Below are 20,650 nucleotides of genomic sequence, written 5' to 3' on the forward strand. Positions count from 1 at the left end.
CAGAGAAGGACAGGAAGGGACAGTGGGGTTGAGAGGGGACAGAGAGGAACATGAGGGACAGTGGGGTCAAGAGGGGACAGGGCAAGACACGAGGGACAGGGGGGAACAGTGGGGTCAGGAGGGGACACGAGGGGATAGAGAGGGACACAGAGAGGACACGGACAGTGGGGTCAGGAGGGGACAGAGAGGGACACAGAGAGGACACGGACAGTGGGGTCAGGAGGGGACAGAGAGGACACGGACGGTGGGGTCAGGAGGGGACAGAGAGGGACACGAAGGGTCACGGGGGGGACAGGGAAGGACACGAGAGGACAGAGAAGGACACAGAGGGACAGTGGGGTCAGCAGGGGACAGAGAGGGACACTGAGAGGACACGGACAGTGGGGACAGAGAGGGACACGAAAGGTCAAGGAGGGGACAGAGAGGGACACGAGGGGACAGCCCCGGTCCCGCCCCTCAGGGCGCGGCGCGGCCCCTTTAAGACGCTCCCTGTCACGTGACGGCGCGCGGCACGTGCCCCTGCCGCCAAGATGGCGGCGCCCGCCCGGCTGTGCCGCTGCCTCCTCCCGCTGCTGCTGCTGGCTATGGGAGCGGGAGCGGCCGGGACCCCCGGCACCCCGGGCTGTGGCTGCAGCGCCAGCCGGGCCGCCGGGGACGGGCGAGAGGAGGCGGCGCGGCGCTACTCGGCGGCAGCGGCGGTGGGCAGCGGGCGGAGCGGCGGGCAGGGGCCGGTGAGCGGCGGGGCCGGGCCGGGAGGGGGCTCGGCCGCCTGAGGGGAGGCCCCGACGGAGTACGGCCTCCTCCGGGATAACGGAGCAGCCGGGGAGCTGCTGTGGGGAAAGTTAAATTAAATTGTAGGCGGGTGGGGCGAGCCCCTGAGGAGCTGGGCTTGGGCGCGGGTGCTGCTTCGGGCCCCACCTCGCTGTTGCCTCACGGAGAGAACGGGAAACCTGAGGGAATTCATCTCCTGCTGCCTCTGTTCTGGTGCTGGGAAGCTGCATCAGCCTGGAAAAGTCTGTGTGCAACAGGCAGGGGGGAACTCGCTTCATAAATTGGAGAATATTTAGAGTATGAACTGAATAATTCCCTGTTGTGCTTGGGATCCGTGTCACCGATGGATATTTTGTGTGACAAACTGAGCAGTTCACTGTGGGGCTGGAGGATGAAAAAATCCTCTGACCCCTCGTGCAGCTGTCAGCTCCAGCAGTAGGTAATGAAAACTAATTACAATTATGCTCATAGCATTAACTTGATGATGCTCAGCTGCAAAACACCTTTACCAGCAGAGAGGTGAGAGAAGAACTGGCCTCTGCATCACCCACAAACAGGTTTATTTATTGCCAGCATGGTTTTACAACTGGAGAGCCAGCACGAGTTAATTTTGCACGTGGTTTTAGCCCAGTGAGCTCTGAGCCTGGCGTGGAAACCTCTTGAGGGAGTTGTTCCAGCTACCGAGGCTTGAAGAGAGATTGGGAGGGAGGAAGTGGTGCAACTTTGTGTTGTCGTTTCCTAAGCTCTAAAAAATGTAAGCAAATTTATCCTGAAGGCCTTTTATGGAGTCAGTTCCAGACTGACTGTAGGAGCTCAGATTCTTCTCAGTGGAGAAAGTTACGAGGACACAGCCAGCTTCAGATGGGGGCAGTCTGAAGGAGATGATGTTTGTAGCATTTTTTATGGGCCGGTTACAAGTTGTGTGAATTTTAGGTGTGGCTGGGAGAGATCTACAGTGGAGAAGGAACACGGGAGTGGGATGAGAAAGGTGATGCCAAATCCTCATTCCCCTGCCCTGAAGAGGCAGGATAGGTGCTGGGGAGCTGCTGTGAGCTCATTGTCTGCTCCTTTGCTGCAGAAATAACTGCTCAGTGTAACACAGGAAACACAGCATGCTTCTCCTCATGGGAGCACAGGCATGACCCAGACCTGCTGTGGAAAATGGGGGTTGTCCCCATTGCAGTTCTGTTTGCTGTGTCCCCAAATGGGCTGCCCAGAATGCCGTTTCCAAATGACCTGCAGAGGTGAGGAGCAGAGCAGCCTGTGCTCCTCAGTGCCTCACTGTGCCTCCCTGGGCTGTTTGCTGTGCAGATGGTGCTGATCCCAGCTGGGGTGTTCACCATGGGCACCCAGGAGCCCCAGATCCAGCAGGATGGAGAGGGCCCAGCCCGCAGGGTGCACCTTGGCAGCTTCTACATGGACCAGTACGAGGTCAGCAACCGGGACTTCGAGAGCTTTGTCAACGCCACGGGCTACGTCACTGAGGTGAGGCACCAGGGCTCCCCTCAGCCTGGGACAGCCCCCGTGGAGCCAGCCTTGTCTTGTTGAAGGATGTCACAGCACTGTTTGGGAATTGCACGCTGCAGGATTTCTGCTGGAGGGAGTGGGGAGGGGGAATTGCCCTGCTGTCCTGGGCTGAAAGGGCAGGCAGGGGTTTGTGGCTGTGTTTAATAATTGTCACCTGAGCTCACATCTGCCCTGCAGCCTGGGTGAGGCCAGCAGGTCTCCACAGGGGGTTTTGGGGTGCTTTGCTTGGGGTTTTTTGGTGTTTGGGTCCTGGAGTATAGGAGAGTGCCCCCTGTTAACGGAGTGACAAAACTCTCCTTTGTCCCCTCAGAAAGGAAGGAAGCCCAGAAGTTTCTCTCCTTGATTAGGTGCAAAAGCCACTTCACAGGCCTGGGGGACTTCACCTCAAGCTTAAGGATAGCCAATTGGACAGGAGCCAGAAAGTCTCGCCTGGGCAATTTACTAGAAAAAGAAGCTAACAAAGAAACAAATGGCTTTTGTGAGGTGTTTTACCAGGGGCAAGGACCTCCTGCACCTGGCTCGGTTTTTCTCTGTTATTTTGCCTTTCATTAAACCTTTTTGTTTCCAACACTGCCCCAGAAGCCATCCTGCTGATTTTATGCCTCCAAGGGTAGGTGAGCTGTCTTGGGTGTGTTATAGACCTCTGAGAGCTTATGAGACCTGGCTCAAAGGGGCTGCTGTAACACTGGAGCTCTTTGTACCAGGTTAGATTCTCCTTGGTTTAGAGAAACCTGGAGAAGGGATTTAGCAAACTGAGATGGCCAGGGACTCTGCAGGCTGGCTCAGCACAGCTCTGCTGTGACAGACAGAGAGCCCTGTGCCTCAGGAGGGGACAACAGTGACAATTGTGTGCCTGTTCCTGGGGACAGTGTACCAGGAATATGCTGAGGTTCCTGCCAGGAAGGAGCCCCTGTGCCTGAAGCTCAGATCCCTCCTGACAGGTGCCTGTTCCTACACAGCTGTGACAGTCCCTGACAGCCCTTTCAGGGAAGTGGAACCTGGGCAAGGAGCAGCTCTCCAAGGAGGCACTTTGCTGAATTCACTTGATGAACTGGCTGAATTTGGAAGGCAGGATCCTCTGGTTGGATGAAGAGCTTCTTTGTCTGCTATTTCTGTTTCTTAGCTCCCTAATTATGAAAAGAGGGAGGTTTAACTAAATTGAGTTGGAACAAAGCTTGCTTGTAGCAAACAGCTTCTGGGATGGGCACATGTGTGATGGGGTAAATGTGGAATTACAGAATATCCTCAGCTTGAAGGGACCCCAAGGATCATCAGGTGCAAGCCCTGGCTCTGCACAGACACCCCAGCAGTCCCACCCTGTGCCTCAGAGTTATCCAGATGTTCCTGGAGCCCTGGCAGGCAGAACTGCATCACCTGGGAGCTGCTGCAGACCCCATGGCTCAGCTGGTGTCATTGAGGGCTCCACTTACACCTCCTCCCTTTTTTTTCTCTTGGTATAATGTACTGTGATTGATGGAAATTATTTGTATTTTTTATTCTTTTATATTGATATAATGCTAGATATAATGACTGAGTTACTTTTAACTCTTTATTGTTGTAGCAGCACTTTTAAATGTGGCACTAGTGATGATGGAGCAGTAAGTGACCAGGCTCAAGTCTTTTATTGTGCTTCCCAAAGGAAAAGCAAGAGGAATGAAACATGCCCTTTCATATTAGACTGATGACTGTAGCATCTGAAAGCAGTTGGGACAATCAGAACTGCATTTTTAATGAATAAAAGTAAAAACATGTGCAGAAGCTCAGTGAGCTGCCATCTGCCCAGTGGCTGCTGAACAAAAACAACATCCAGAGAAAAAAATCCTTATTTTCTGTTCCAAAACAGCTTCTTTGAAAGAGAACTTAAATTCACTATTAGAATTTGTTTGGTCAAAGGTTGGACATGATGGCCTTGGAGGTTTTTTCCACCTTAAGGATTCTCTGAATTTTCTTATCCTTGATAAAACAGAGCTGTAAGTGTTGAGTGTGGTTCTAAGAATAGCGCTCCTTTGATGACATAATGGTTGAATCCTTTGTTCTTTCCACAGGCAGAGAAGTTTGGTGACTCCTTTGTGTTTGAGGGGATGCTGAGTGAGGCAGTGAAGGCTGACATCCACCAAGCAGTGAGTAGCACAGCAGGGGGAAGCTCCCTGAGCAATCCCTGGGCTCTGCTGGCAATCACTGCAGGGAAAAGTGATCTTTGTGGTGTCCCCAAAGCCAGGTGCAAAAATGGGGATTATGGAGAGGTGTTTGGCCAGGAATCATGGGCTGAAGTGGGGAGGATTTGCCATCTGCTCTCTGTCCTTCTTTAAAAGCAATTAAAATTAAGCAAATAAAAAAAAAATCAATTCTTTAAAAAGCAATTAAACATCAATTCCTGATGAGTAAAGTTTGGTATCAACCCCTTGTTGTCTCTCTTTGCCCCCTACCTGAGAAGTTCAGGCTGTCTGTAAGATTCCTTATGTTGTGAATGGCTGGGGTTTATGATGTTTGCTCCTCTCTAGAGGATCCTGTGTTCATTTGCTGCTTTTCCAGCTCCCCTCATCCCCCTGGGCACTGCAGTGATCCTGGAGGGGCAGTGCTGACTCCTCTGGAGCTGATCCAGTTTTCCTGTTGAGTGAAAGTGAATATTGGTTTAAAAAGAAAGAAATTTCTGTACTAAATCTTCCCTGCCCTCTCTTTCCTCTTTTTCTGTTGTGAATGTGTTGCTGAGCTTTCCTCAGACTTCATTTACCCCCTCCTGAGCAGGTCAGGTCCCTTTGCACTCCTGGCAGATAAGCAGATTGTGTCCTGCCATGTCCTGGGTGAGCTGGTCTGCTCTGAGCACAGGTTTGGACAGAATCACCTCCTGAGCCCCTCCTGTCAGAACTCCCCTCAGCTCTGAAGGGTCACAGTTTGGTTGTTGTTTTCCAGGGGCAGCCTGAGAGAGGGGAGGTTTCAGGAAGCCCTGTGTGAGTGTGTGCTCTGAGGGCCTGGCAGAGAACGTGGGGTTTGGGTTCCTGCTGCCAGGGAAGGAAGATTACAAGTGCAGTTTGTAATCTTTTAATTCAGGACTAGCATTTGTGCGCTGGGAGAGATAAGGCTAAATTGCAGTTCCCACCACCAGCATAGCTGATGCTAAATCCATCCATGGATTTGTTCTGCCTTCATAAAAATAATAAAAAATACAAATTAAAAAATTAATGTCTCATCCCATCTTCCCAACAGAAGAGAAATTCCTTTTCCTGTGTAGCTCTGTGTTGCAGAAATTCCTAAATCAGTGTCTGTGTTTTAAAACAAACAAACAAACCCCAAGAATGCTGCTGTAAGCTCAGCCTTGGCAATTTTGTAAACACAGAGTGTTGGGAGCCACTTTCCTGAGCGTGTCAGCCAAATTTCCCAGTGCTGGCTGCAGTGCTCACAGGACAAGTGTTGTGCCAGAGGCCTGGATGGAGCCCAAACTGGTCCTTTTTGGCTGCTGCTTTCTGAAGGTTTTCTGGAGCTGTTAAAGTAAACTTGCTGTTAAAAGTCACCTTCTTCAATCATAGCTACCAGATGAAAAGCAGAAATAAGATATAAATATTGGTGTGTTACTGGCACTGCAGATCCCTCCAGCCAGCCACTGGGAGAAAGGGCTGTGGTTTTCCTTTGCCTCAGTGGCTCAGCAGTGTTTTGACAAGGATTTTCTCCAGGTGAAGCTCAGGCATGTGAAATATAAATGTGAATATAGGGGAAGAGCAACAGGAATGTAAATTTTTAAAGCAGTATTTCACATGCAGTGAAATAACTGGGGAAAGGTGAAAGTGGAGGTACCAAACTAAATCATTTAGAGGTGATGAGCTGTGTGTCTGTTGGGGGTTTTGCTCTGTTTGGCCACTTTGTGTTCTCCAGTTCTTAAAGCAGATTTAGCAGAGCCTCAGAGCCACTGGCTGAGGCAGAGCTGGGGCTGCTGAGGAGCGAGCAGGGTGATTGTTGGAGCTCTGGGTGTGCCTTTCCTGGAGGTGAGGTGGGCTCCACATAGCCACTGACAGGAATGTGGGCTGGCCTCAGCTCTGGAAGGGAAGCAGTAAAAAGGGGTGGGAGCAGCCAGGGATGGAATTGTTGCACATTTCTGGGAACTCAGGTTTTAGTTTTGGCCTCCAAGTTTGTGGTGCTCACGTGGCTGAGGGAGGATTTGGTGCTGTGCCAGATGAGGGAGTTACTGATGGAACAGGGGAGGGCTCCTTCAAATGGAAAAGGATTTTGTGGGGTGAGGGGAAAAGGCCCTTTGAAGCTGAGATTATTTGTGAGGGCTTAAAGCATTGAGAGCTTCACATCGTAAATTCTTCACATGCAACCTCGAGAGGAGAAGGTTCTGGAGAGACCTTGGAGCCCATTCCAGGGCCTAAAGGGGCTCCAGAAGAGGTGGAAGAGGACTTTGGAAAGGGACAGGACACAGGGAATGGCTTCCACTGCCAGAGGGCAGGGATGGATGGGATATTGGCAGGAGCTGTTCCCTGGCACAGGTGCCCAGAGCAGCTGTGGCTGCCCCTGGATCCCTGGCAGTGCCCAAGGCCAGGCTGGATGGAGCTCTCAGCAGCCTGGGACAGTGGGAGGTGTCCCTGCCATGGCAGGGGTGGCACTGGGTGGGATTTAGGGTCCCTTCCAACCCAAACCATTCCATAATTCCCCTTTATTCTGAGGGACTTGAGAGCTCTTGCCAATCCCTGCAGGAGTTTCCTTGCTGCCCAGGTTCCATGGATGGCACAACAGGAGTGCAGCCTCAGTCTTTGCTCACTGGAGGGCAGTGGGGACATTGTTGTTCTTGGCTCATGGAAGGCAGAAAAATTAATTTTTGCTTCAACACCAGATAAATTCTGCACTGAAGAGCCTGAGAGCATACAAATGTGTGCTGCCTTTGTGAGGGTATGGAATTTTGGGTCTGGAATGCAATGGAATTGGCCCACTGGCAGCTCAAGCCAGCACCGAGTTCTGGCCAATCCAGAACTGTGGGATGCTGCTTTCATCCCTGTCTGTATGGAAATCTCTGCAGTGGCCGGGAGCTGTGCAGTTTGCCTGTTTCACAACAACCCCAAACTGAAACATTCTGCCTTTCAGCTGAGAGGAGCCCTGGCTGCAGGTGGGCCAGCAGTGCCAGTGTGGGCAGGGTGAGCTGTTCCTGCAGCCCCCACTGCTCCAGCTGCTCCCTGCAAGGAGCTGCGAGATGGAGCTGCTCCTCTGTGGCTTTTTGTGCTCTACTCCCACTGCCGAGAGGGATGTGCAGGAATTCTCCCTGGGAATTGCCAGGAACATCAGCCTGTGTCATCAGAGCTGCAGTTTAAAGCAGAGCATGGTTTGTGCCTCAGGATAGATCCGTGCACATCTCCTCTCCTTACAGCTCATGTGCTCTTGGTTAGTGGAAAAAATGACCAGTTGGAGTGCAGATCTAGAGGTTGGCTGGAAATTAGACTTCCAGAGGTGTCTGCCTTCACCAGGAATATCAGTTCCTCAAAAGAAGCTTCTTCTGATTCCAAAACTTGCACTTCATGAATCTGACTGGATTTGAGCATCACGTATTTGTGGTTATTTTTCTTGGAGGATTGACAGGGCTGTGAAGTTTTACACTGCCTGAACTGAAGTTCAATGACCTTTCCTTGTGCAAAGAAAAGGTCCCTTCATAGAAGTGCTTGTTTCCAATCAAGTCTGAAATATTTTTTGTAGTTGATGATTTACATAGTGAAATTAAATATATTTTAAAGCTGCTGCCTTTCCTTGGTGTGCAGTTTCAAACTGCTGTAAAATACTGGATTTTAAGGCAGATAATATTCAATATTAAACAAACCCCCTTGTTGCTTCTGTTCCTGAGCTCATGAGGGAGGCCATTAACATTAGAAATTAAGAGTGAGAACAGATTCTTCTGTAATTAGAGCTTTGAGGGAGTTGGGACTTTTAATTGATGGAATAAATAGCCTGGGAATTGCAGGAGCTGGTGAAATCAGGTATTCACAGCATCCTGGCAGGGACCTCTGGAGATCCCAGTCCAGCCCTGATGCAGGTGTGAGCTGCCTGCTGGACAAATCCTCTGCTCACTGTGAGTTCTGTTTGTGTGGGGCAGCATTTCCCAGTCCTGGCTCAGTCCTTGTGCGTAATTACAGCAGGTTTGTTCTCTGTGGGGACACTGAAGTGGATCCTTTGCACAGTAATTATTTTTATTTCTTAAACTTCTCACCCTACTAAAAATGCTCTGTTTTCTGTCTGCCTCTTTCTTCAGTAGTTCATTAATCAGTGCTCAAGGTTTAGGATCTGGCTTAGAGCAGGAAGAACTGTCAGAGATTTATGTGTATCTGCCTTACATGAATAAAATAAAACCTCATCCAAAAATGATGTTCTTTACTGAATAACAAATTTTTCCTCACATCCTACCAATGCTAGCAAGATCCTTTTGCATATTAAAGATGTACAGAGCTCAACACCATCTGATTGAAACAAGTGGTAACCTATTAAGTCAGCTTCTGAACTGGAGTGGTTTTTTAAGAACCCACCACTTAATAAATGAGTTTTAAAGTGGCTTCCAGACTTGGGCTGCTTTTCACTCAAAGTCTCTTTTAACACAGTTAATTCTGAAGTTCTTACTCTGCAGTCACTTTTGGTTTTTTCCAGCTGTTTATCCTGACCTGGAGTATTTTAAAATACTGTATTAAAATAGCATTAGAATGCTGTAGCACAAAAAAAGCTGATGTTTGGTGCAGTATGACTGGACAGCAGCACGAATTTGTCATATCTTGTGGGCCCGCCTTAAAGTTCAAATCCACAGCTTTGTTATTTCAGGGCACTTGCTACTTGATGGAAATGTTGGAGCCTGAGCCAAGATGAGCTCCTCTGTTGAGTTTATTTTTGGTAATTTTTGGGATACATAAATCTGATTTGAATTTGAGATTTGCTCCTCAAGTGGGGGTTGTTTTTCTCTCGAACGTGGCCTGTGACAGGTTAGTGCAAGAATAATAAATGCTGTTATGGCTTTGGCCTGGGTGCCTTTGGGGTGGTTTTTGGGGTATTCCCCTACTGCAGCAGCAGCAATGTTGACAGTGAAACTCACTTGGTGATGTTCCCTACTCTAATTTTCTTTTCTACATAGATTTAGGAAGGAATTTTCTTCAAGCTAATTGTGAAGTAGTTTAAAAATCTTGACATTGTGAGGTAATGGAGCAATTAAAGCTAGGCTGTCCCAGCCCACTTGGAAAGGAAAATGGAATACTTAGGAGGAGAGTTTTCTGCAGGCTGTTAGTGGGAGCTCAGGCTCCAGCTCTGCAGATTGCTCTGCCCCAGTGCAGAGCTCGTGGGCTGGAATTAATTGTTTGAGCTCTTCCCAGTGCTAGCACACTGGGCTCTCTTTTCACAGCTCTCTGGGTCTGCAAGAAGCAGAACAGGGAGTTCTCAAGGTTTAATCCTGGAGGGGAGAGCAGGATAATCCCCATTTCCAGCTGGATCAGACCAAGCCAAGCCTTTGTGCCTCTGCTTTGCTCGGGGAATGTTTCCCTGTGCACCAGGATTGCAGGGCAGGTGTGGGTAACCTGGCACAGGGACATGCTGCAAGAATTACCCAAAAGGAAGGGGATTGTGCTGTGATTCAAGATCTGTTCAGCAGCATCTGCTGCTGTTTGGACAGCAGGAATCTGTTGCCTGTGCACAGAACGTGTTTCGGAGGGAAGCGGAACGTGAAGTGTTATGAAAGTAACTAAGCTCATTATTGGCAGGGGAGGACTTGGCTGTATTAACTGTGATGTTGTAATATCTCTGTCTAATTAGCTCTTCTGCTAATTAGATTTAGAGCAATTAAAAGCTTTAAAGCCTTGGGAGAAGTTCTGGGAGAGAACTGTGGATTCCAGGTAGGAGATTTCTGGAAGGAGCAGCTCGGGGTGTGTTACCAGGGCCAGGGGCTGCCTTGGACGAGTCTCCAGGTAATTCCTGCAGGCTCTGTGTGCTCTCCCCGTTATCCCTGTCCCAGCCCTGCGTGTGTGGCTGCTCTGGGTGCTCTGCAGGGCCTGGCAGCCATTTGGGGCTCAGCTCAGCAGAGCCACAGCCGGGAGCTGCGCACACGCAGTGCTTTCCTGGGGAGAGACATTTTTCCTGGGTTAAAATAAACCAGCCTGATTGAAAGCATCTGCTTTTTCTTTTGCATCACAAAAATGTTTTCCAAAATTAAAGTCGTCTAAAGTGTAAATCTTTGCAGTCTCCTGCAGAGATGTTTTTATCCAAAACCCAGCAGTTTAATTTACAAAAATATGTTGTGCTTAGAAACTGTCGAAATCTTTCTTGTGATCTTTCAGATTTTAGCTTTAGCCAGTGGTTCTGCCGCTCTTTTATTTTCCTTAAATAGCTGTAAAATGCTAATTTTGGATTTCTGTCCTATTTCCAGTGTAGTTTAAAGGTCAAACTTCAATATGGACAAGGAATTGGTTAAATCAGACTAGTTTTAAACCTCTTGACTGTTGTATCAGTTTAGTAGCCCATCACTCTGAAGTTTTAGTGCTGTGAAGTTGAGCAGAGGATCTGCAGGAAGGTCTCATTCTGGGGTTTGAAGCTTTAGTCCAGGATTGCTGATTGTTGATTTCCAGGGAGCTTTCCATGTCCAGATGTGCTGCAGGCAAAATCTGTGTGTGCTGGGAGGGGAGGAGGGAAAGGCTATCAGGGAGTGTGGGCACAGCCTGATGAGGCTCCAAACCCAGGGTGAGGTGTGTTTGGTCACTGGCTATTGAAATATCCACGTGAGGGATTTGATGCGTAGCTTGGACCAGAGTTTTCTCCGCAATCTCTGTGTGACACAGATAATCCACACATGTAATTACATGTTCTCTTGGAGGATGCAGCTTCCCCCTGGAAGCTGCTGTTAGAATTGTTTGCCCAGACTGATTCTGGGTCTCCTCAACACCAGCTTGCAGTGACTTTTTGGACTTTGCTCTGAAGGTTTGATGAGTTAAAGGGTAACACTCTTGGCAATTCCTACCTCTGTGAATAACACTTGACAAAGTCAGGCTAGGACTAACCAGCTTCTGGCTTGTTTACCTTCTCAAGCATTCCAGGCTTTTTTTCTCTGATTTTTGTTCTTTATAGGCATTATCTCTGTAATAGGAGTAGTTTGGAAGCTGCTGCAATAAACCCACTGTTGATGCTTGGCATAAATGTTCCTTTCTTTGCCTCAGTGAAGGCCCCATTATTAAAATAAGTATTTGTAAGTGAATATGAATCAGAACAGTTAAGCATTGCTTTGAAGTAAGCCTTATAGAAGAAATCCCTAAAGAATGTCTTCCAGGAAAAAGTCCTTGGCCTTGAAGCACCAAATTTGGGACTTCTGGTTTGAGAGAACTACTCAATGTCTGCATTGCTACAGATGATTTTGGCTGTGTGATGTTTCCCAGCAAACCAGCTGGGGAAAAAAAAAAAAGAGAAAGGCTTCATGCTTCACTTCCCTTGTGTGGTTCTTCTGTCTCCACCTTCTGGAAGCTGAGAGCAAATCATTTAAAATCATCTGATGGGTTAATGACCTGGAAAGCAAATGTGTTGCAAGATCAGTGTTTGACCCCCAGCTAAAGGGCATCATCAGGGATTGTTTCAGTGATGTCAAAACACTGAGTCCAGGGAGTAAATAATTAGGGTGAAAATGCTCTTTAGGCCAAAATTGTAATTTTTTTTTTCCTCTCTGCAGATTGTATCAGACTGAAGCCAGGCAGGAGCTGAAATTCACGCAGGCACAGGCTGGTTTGGGTTGGGAGGGATCTGGTGGCTTTCAGCACATCCCTCAGCTGGGAACTGAGTGTCCTTCCCTGCTGCTCTTGTCCTTCTGCAGGTGGCAGCTGCTCCCTGGTGGTTGCCTGTGAAAGGAGCCAGCTGGAGGCACCCAGAGGGCCCCGACTCCAGCATCTCCAGCAGGTGAGCCATGAGCACCCATCCCACCACAAACCCAGGGAATGTCCCTGCTCCCAAGGAATGGGGCTGCAGGAAGGGCTTTATTCAGTCCCCTGCTGGCTGCTGCTTCTGGGGCTGTGTGCCACCTTCTGCTGGGCTGCATGCAGCTTGCCATGGCCATGGCCAGTGGTGGAGAGCACAAAGGTCTGTCAGGACTGTGCTGGCTGAGCCTCAGCGTTTGCTGTTCGTGCCTGTGTGCCAGCAGGGAGCACAGCAGTATTGGAATATGAATCACGCTACAACACAGCAGATCTTGCAGGGTCACAAACTCCTGACCGAGGTTTGGAGGGGAGAAATCAATCCTCCCTGTGTGCACACTCTGGAGTCTGGGCACTCTGAACTCTTCCCTGTGGGATTTGGAAGCCTCTTCCTGTGGCAACAGAAGACTTGAGGAGTTTTGTGCTTTTTTCACTGTATTCTGACTCTGTGAAAAAGCAGTTGTGACTGTGTAGAACCTCTGAATGCTTTGGAGAACTCTGCTTTTTCTTACAGTTAGTGCCACACTTTGCCTGCACAAACCCTGAAGCTTGCAGATCCTTGTCCTCGTACAATTGCTTTCCATTCTGAAGTGGGATGAATTTTAGGCCTAGAAAATCAAATTACTGTCTTCATTTGGGGCCTCTGACAGTGCAGCTGCTCCTCTGACTAGGCAGGTGTCAATGAAGTTGGCACTTCATCAGCTAGTGGAAGTTTCTAACAGCATTTTGAAATCAAATCAGACTCTCTAGCCTAGATCTAGTAGGGTTTTGAGTCCTCTAAGGACAGGACTTTGTTAGTGCACCATCATCTGATGGCTGAAGCGCTCAGTAACGAGTTATCTGCTCTCCAAGGGCAAGGAAAGAATTATCTGAGGCAAAAATAGAGATAATAGCTGGAGGCATTGTTAGGGGGAGCCAGGAATTGAGGTCAGAGGCAGCAGACAGGAGCTGGAAAGCTGCCATGAAATTCTGGGCTGGTGCAGACCTGGCCTGGCACAGCTGCTGGGAACCTGGAAATGGCCCCAGGGGTCAACAGGGACACACTGCATTCCTAAATGGGGCAGCAACAGAGTTTGTAGGAAGTTCCTCTCTCTCCTGGACATTCAGCTCTGGGAGCATCTTGGACTGTAGGAGGCTTGGATGGGTTCTGCAGGAATGCCTGGGCATTTTTTTTGTCTTTTTCTGGAAAAAGGGACAAGGATTTTGATGCCAGTCCTGGAACCAAACCCCATTAAAGATGGGAGCTCTTGTGTAACTGTGACTGCTTAGAGCGCCCAAGGAAAGTCACTTCCCAGCTCCATTTCTGCAGTTCAGTTTCCTGGACAGGGTGCAGGATGCCCTGTGCCAGGCTGGTTTGGTGCAGGGTGCCCTGTGCCAGGCTGGTTTGGTGCAGGGTGCCCTGTGCCAGGCTGGTTTGGTGCAGGGTGCCCTCTGCCAGGCTGGTTTGGTGCAGGGTGCCCTGTGCCAGGCTGGTTTGGTGCAGGGTGCCCTCTGCCAGGCTGGTTTGGTGCAGGATGCCCTGTGCCAGGCTGGTTTGATGCAGGGTGCCCTGTGCCAGGCTGCTTTGGCAGTGCTAGTGCTGCAGGTTCCCAGTGCTTTCCCGTGGCTCTGTAAACCCAGGCTCCCCCAGAGGGCAGGGTATGGGCAGTGCTGGGTGCTGCCCTTGAGAAACCACAAACAACTGCAGAGCTGGAGGTGGCAGCAGCACAGACAAACAGAAGTTAATTATTTTCTCCTCCTGTTTCCCTCTGATGGCTGCATTTCCCTTCCAGCACTTTGCTGCCTTTCCTTAAGTAACTTTTCTGTAAAGTCACCTGGAGCAGCTGTGACTGCTCAGTCCCGTGTGCCCCTGTCTGGTGCCACACTGAGCTGTGCCGCCCCGAGTCTGCCCGGTGCCCTGAGGAGCCTGTCCTGCTCGTTTTGTTCCAGAATGGACCACCCAGTGCTCCACGTGTCCTGGAATGATGCCCTGGCCTTCTGCAGGTGGGCAGGGAAGCGGCTGCCCACCGAGGCCGAGTGGGAGTACGGCTGCCGAGGGGGGCTGGAGAGCAGGTACCTGTGAGGGAGGGCTGGCACACAGGGGGGCTCCTCAGGGGGTGTTACCCAGAACTGCTCTGCAGCCAGCCTGGGCTGTGCTCACCTGGAGGGGAGAAGGCTCCAGGCAGAGCTCAGAGCCCTGCCAGGGCCTGAAGGGGCTCCAGGAGAGCTGCAGAGGGACTGGGGACAAGGGATGGGGGACAGGACACAGGGAGTGCTTTAAACTTAAGGAGGAGAGGTTTAGATGGAGTGTTAGGAAAATGGTATTTATTGCAAGGGTGGGCAGGCCCTGGCACGGGGTGCCCAGAGCAGCTGGGGCTGCCCCTGGATCCCAGGTTGGACATTGGGCTTGGGGACACCTGGGACAGTGGAGGTGTCCCTGCCATGGCAGGGGTGGCACTGGATGGCATTTAAGGTCTCTCCTAACCCAAACCAGTCTGGGATTCTGTAAACTGACTTTTAATTAACTGTTTGACAGCTGCTCTGTTTGTCCTTCCTCAGGCTTTTCCCGTGGGGCAACAAACTGCAGCCCAAAGGGCAGCACTATGCCAACATCTGGCAGGGAGAATTCCCCACCAACAACACGGCAGAGGATGGCTACAAGGGGACTGCACCTGTAAGTGTGTCTCAAAGACAATCCAGCATGTGGAAATGATCTTAATCTTCCTAAAATTAAAGGCTGTCTTCAGGAGGATGAGCCATGGCTGTTTTCCTTCTCTGCACTCTTTCATTTTAGATTTTAAGTTGCATTAAATTTCACTGCAGGCTTGAGCATTATCAAGGGACTCTTTTACAAGCTAATTGAAAAGTAAAGATTACTTTCATTTTAACTTCTAGTTCCTCTCAAACTGACCTCTTTTCCCCCCTCCCAGTCTGTTTGTAGTCAGAAGCTGAAATACTTTCTGCCTGTGCTTCTGGCCTTGCAGTTTTGTGAGCTCAAAAATCACACAATAACTTAAGAGAAATTAAACTTCTCTTTTGGGGAAAGGTTGAGCCTGTCTAGTATAATAACCAGAGTAGAATTTTAAAGGCAATCAAGAATGTGAATGAATTATTGAATGGTATTTAAGTAAGTTCAAAAGTTTCATCAGAAGAGGAGCCTGCCCAGGCAGGAGCTGGCTTTTCCTTGGTGGGAGGGAGTCTGGGAGCTGTGAGTGGGGTCAGGTCCCTGATGCCAGGTGTGCCTGCTGCTCAGACAGTGCCTCCCTGGAGAGGCTGAGTCTCCAAAGCCAGCCAGGGGATGCTGTGTCACACTGGGACAGGGTGCTGGGGACACAGAGGTGACCGCAGCCTTCATCCTGCGTGATTTCCATGCAGGATGTGGAAGTGTTCCAGGGCTGCACTGCTGATGCTGCCTGCCTTTGGGGCTCCTCAGAGAGCACCTTGAGCAGACAGGTGTGAGGGTTCCAGCCTGTTTGGAGTGTCTCAGAGCTGTGCTCCTTTCCTGTGCAGGTCTCTGCCTTTCCCCCCAATGGGTACGGCCTCTACAACATGGTGGGCAACGCCTGGGAGTGGACATGGGACTGGTGGGCTGTGCACCACTCCCCCCAGGACCTCCACAACCCTGTGAGTGTTTGCTTGGCACGTCAGGGGCTCCTTGCTGTGGGAAAGCTTCTGCTCTGTGCTCCTGGGGTGGGGATTGGCAGCATCACAGCACAGCTCGTCCATGCTGCAATTGCAGTGCTCTGGTTCAGTTTTGGTGTTTGGTTAGTTCTTCACACCTGGTTAGAATACCCATTGAATACTTCCCAACTGGCCTCATATTACACAAATCGATCATTTATGGAATGACTTCTTTAAAAAAAGGAAGGGTTTTAGTTCATTTATGTTGCTACACACTGTACTTATTTTCCCCCTCCCAGGCAGAGAACAAACCATCATGAATTATCTTTCTGGCTTCTGACAGCTTCTTTTAAACTGAACATGTGATAAAACTTGAGTTTTAGAAGTCACCAGGCTCTGAGAGGTGAATCTTTGTTTTTCTTTATGGCAGGCAGATGCAGGTTCCTGCAGGGTGAGGTGTGTGAGGTCACTGATGCTCTGTCTCAGCAGGTTCCAGTTCCAGTGTTAGATCTGCTCCTCTCCCAGTTATGCAGGATGAGTAAACCCCATGATTTATGAATATGACAAGTAAGGCCACACAGAGTTTGTCACTCAAAACCCCAACAAATACTGTGTGTTTTATTTGCTAACAACTTAAAAAGCACTTTCAGGTTTATTTTTATTCCTGGTAATTACTTCTGAAGGCAAGACAATTATGGAACCCCCCAACAATCTGTGTGCAGAATTCCATCCATTCCTTGTAACCAATCCCCAGCACAGCCCAGATCTCTGCAGTGCTAGAAAGCTGCTTTGAAGATTTTGGGTGTTAAACTTAAGATGATAAAAAACTGTGTCTGAGCTCTGACCCTCTGGAAGAATTCAGTCTTTTCAGCCCAGAGAACACATCCTTTATTTAGGTTACACTGCCCTGTGCTCTGCAGAGACTGAAGAGCTGGGCTCTGATAGATCTGGTGCTAATCAGTTCTAATGTCTCAGAAGATAACTGCAGCCTGGCTATTTTGGGACACCTTTGCACATGAGGAGGTGCAGTTTCCTTACCCATTTAACCAGAAAAACCCTTTGGAATTCACTTTGAAGTGCTCTGCCTCGGACACTGGATTCTGCCAATCGGTTTGCATATGAAAAACCCCTAAAAGCCTCATTGTTAACACCTGATTTTTAAATACTTCCTGAAGTGTCTGGTTTAAAACTTCAGCAAACTCTTGGAGTTGAACAGAGCAAAATTCACAGGATAGTTGTTCCCCAGCATCACCTTAATCCAGCAGGGAAGTGCTCCTGTCCTGGCATCATCAACACCCAAGTGTCTCACATAAATAATTATGGTGAAGGTGCCTCCCTGCAGTCACACAATCCCAGAATGGTTTGGGAACTGATTTCTCTCCAAACAGAGTAACCATGTGGCTGTGCACTGGAAATCACCATGCCCCATCAGAAAGCATTTGTTTGATGTAATCAAAGAAGTACAACTTTATTTTCATTAAGAAAAAAAAACTTCTGGGTTTTTTTTAGTGACTTTTAAAAGAACAATCCTACTTCTATGAGCTTTGGTAATGGAATGCACAAGCACTTATGTCATCAGACTGGAATATGGCTGTTGCAGTATTCTAGTACAGAATAACCTTGTTAATTTACAGTAAACCCTGGGGTTTAATTCTGGGATCAAAGTCTGGACAGCTCTGGCCCTTTGCACCCACGTCCTTCCCCTTCAGTACCAGCTGGTGCACTTCTCCAGGTCTGGCCATAAAACAATGGTGCTTGATAGAACAGAGATTTGCTTGTTTTAATCAAATGTGACCTTAATTGCTGGGCTGAGATTAGCTTTAATGAGGGGAAGCACAGCCAAGGCAGTTTCCTTCATCTGTCAGTGAGATATGTGCACAAGCAAATGTTAACTGCAAATGCTGCTACTGATGTCTGTTGGTTTTCTGACATCTTTGCCAGTTGTTGATCATAAACTCTTTACCTTCAGTCATTTTAAATAGGAGAATGATGTTTTATAATGGAACAGATTTATGGAGGACAGTACAGCATTTTTCTGCAGGTGAGGTATTTCAGGGCTGTAATTCTCCTTCAGAGGCTGTAGGGGTCAATTTAAGTTGGTTTTTTTTTACTAAATGACCTTTGATGCTCAATTTTGGCCTGGTGGAAGATCTTTGTAGTTAATAAAAAGATGCACCTCTGAGCCTTTGGTTCACACACTGCTCAGTGCAGGTCAGCCCTTTGTAACTGCTGACACATGACAGATTTAGGGTTTTCTAACCCTAACCAAAAATGTTCCTCTTCATTTATAGGAGTGTCTGTGGAGCCAGTTGCACAGATTGCTGCTCAGCCCTGCAGCATTTAGGGGAAATCCTGCTCCCCAGCCCCATTGTTCTGCTTTGTCTTGTTCCCATGAACTTTTGTTAGGTCAGTTTTCTCCTGGCTTGCCTTGCAATGAGGTTACCAGGCTGGGTGATGACTGTGCTGGCTGGAGCCTTATCTCAGAGCAGGGGCTGTGCACCTGCAGCTGTTTGGGGACAGTTTCCAGAGGCCTCAGTGGGAGCAGGGCTGGGCTGTGCAGCAGCACCCAGGCTTGGAAGGAGCGGATGCTGCCTCAGGGTGTGCCTTTCCTTGAGTGTTTGTGTGCCATTAAATGCCAAATTCTTTTTCACACGTGTAAATTTTGGCAGTAAACATGAGGCTGCTGCAATTTGTGCAGTGAACTTTCAGACAAAGCTGTCAAACTCAGGGGGTGCAGGCAGGAGCTGCTGGAGTACCAACATCAACTCTCAAGGTTTTCTGACAGTCCCTCGGGTTTATGTTCAGTTACAAATGCACTTCTGGGGTAGATTGTTCTAGAACATCACCCCTGGTAATGCAGACCTGGTGGGAGACAAGTGTACCCCTTGAGACAGGGTAGGAGAGTGGGATCCATGGCAGGTGTGACCAGGGTGGTCACTAAGCAAAGCTGGAGCTCATTTCCTTCCTGGTAAAACCCTCTTAGGAACCCCCCTGTTCCCGGGCATTATCAGTGGGCAGCACCTGGAATGTTAAATATTTTCAGCAATATTTACTGTCACCTGCAAATCCTGTAGGGCAGAATTATTTCAAGCTGTGTGCTTCAGACACCACTGAGATCTGTGTCTGGAATATTTCTGATTGCTCCTTCTCCATCCCCCTGCTCCCTGTAATGAGCAGTTATTCCTGAGTACTGACCAGTGTCCTCCCTCCCCAGCAAGGGCCGCCCTCGGGCACGGACAGAGTGAAGAAAGGTGGATCCTACATGTGCCATAAGGTAACTCCTGTGCTCTCCTCCTGTTCCTCTCCCTCTGAAAGCACTTGGCCATGATCCTCTGACAGTTTCCTGGCAGCCTGCATGCTTGTCAAGGGCTTTCATGGCATTTGTGAAGAGCAACACCTGATGTTCCCAAGGACCTCTTTTTGCTTAGCTTGAAGTTAAAACAAGTAAGTTTTTTTAATCAGTATGGGGTTTAGATGCAGAACTTAAAGTTGATGCAGGCTTCTAATGGTGTTTTCATGATAGAGCTTGAGTGATACTTGTCAGACTGGAAAGTAGGGATGTGACTTTGTTTTTTAAGTTTTAGAATGGCTTTTGATCCAGAAGGGTTATGGAGCTCTGAATAGCCAGGGAAAGGTGTTCCTGCCCAGGGCAGGGGTTGGGGCTGGATAAGCTTTAAGGGCCCTTCAATCCCAAATCCTTTTACAATTCCATGGTTCAATGATATCAGGTGTTTGCAGAGCTGGCTGGGAGATGAAATGCTTGTTGGTGGCATACCTGAACATCCTTCAGAACTGCCAAGATGTCACCACAGAGTGATGGCTGTTCATGACACAAAATAGTGTTTTAAACTCTGCTCATGCAGTGCTTAAAAGCCCTCATGTACATCTCCTGTTTCATTAAAGCTGTCCTGTTCTTCCCTTGCAAAGCCTGTGGCTGGCAAATCACTCTCATAATTAGATTAAATTTTCTGCAGTGAGATCCCATTTTCTACACTGATTTCCTTCTTAGGTGAAATCAATGTCAGATGTTAATTAGCAGTTTTGATTAAATTAACACTGGAATAGGCTCTTCAGTGATGAATAACATGACCCATTTTGAGGGTTTGTGAAGATTCTAGTCTGCCCTAGTCTTTTTTTGTAGGTGATAAAACTAGGCTGCGTATCAAGACAAAACCACTGACTACTGTTACTACAAGGGCTCTTTATTAGGTGCCTGCCATCAGCTCAGACTGATCTTTGTGTGCTGGTGCTCTTCTCCCCCTCAGAGCTGTCAGTGCCTGAAGCTGCACCTTTTTACATCCCATCCCAAAAGTCTGGCACCCCATTCAGGGAAATGTTCAGTACCTGTCCATTCCAGTGGGGCATTAGCACATGGATACACAGCTCAGCCTCTGAGGGGAAGCTGAATGGCTGTTCTGGCTTTTTCCCAGAGCAGGAGAGATTCTTGGCTGACACTTTATCAGACACTTTGCCACTCAGTCTAGTTTTTGTGTCAGCTGGTGTCTGTGCAGGATTCCCTCATTTCTAACGCAGCGATTTCCATCTGTAGCACTTCATCGATCTGTCCCACAGCGATGGCAGCACTTTGCTGTATTAATCTAACTAATTAATCTGTTAATCTAACAAGCTGTTGCCCGAGGAGCCCCAGCTGTGCTAAGAAGTTGCTTTTCTGTGTTGCTGTTCAGTCCTACTGCTACAGGTACCGCTGTGCAGCCCGGAGCCAGAACACGCCCGACAGCTCCGCGTCCAACCTGGGCTTCCGCTGCGCCGCCAGCAGCGCCCCGGGGCCGCGCTGAGCCTGAGGCACCGCGGGGCCGCGCTGAGGCAGCCCCGGGGCCGCGCTGAGCCTGAGGCAG

The 20,650-nt window shown here is 48.9% G+C and overlaps 1 protein-coding gene across 1 annotated transcript; it reads left to right on the forward strand.

Annotated features, from left to right (window-relative positions):
- Window positions 1-530: 530 nt before the first annotated feature.
- SUMF1 (sulfatase modifying factor 1) lies at window positions 531-20,590 on the forward strand. The gene is made up of 9 exons (XM_054280943.1): window positions 531-731; window positions 2,083-2,256; window positions 4,344-4,418; window positions 12,098-12,180; window positions 14,124-14,246; window positions 14,733-14,847; window positions 15,684-15,797; window positions 19,009-19,068; window positions 20,480-20,590. Exons 1-9 carry the CDS (start codon window positions 531-533, stop codon window positions 20,588-20,590), a joined length of 1,056 nt encoding a protein of 351 aa, XP_054136918.1.
- Window positions 20,591-20,650: the final 60 nt, after the last annotated feature.

Source organism: Melozone crissalis, unplaced genomic scaffold (assembly GCF_028551555.1).
Source record: "Melozone crissalis strain CALT ecotype California unplaced genomic scaffold, PUWL_Pcris_2 ptg000029l_1, whole genome shotgun sequence".
In the NCBI taxonomy this organism is placed as follows: Eukaryota; Metazoa; Chordata; class Aves; order Passeriformes; family Passerellidae; genus Melozone; species Melozone crissalis.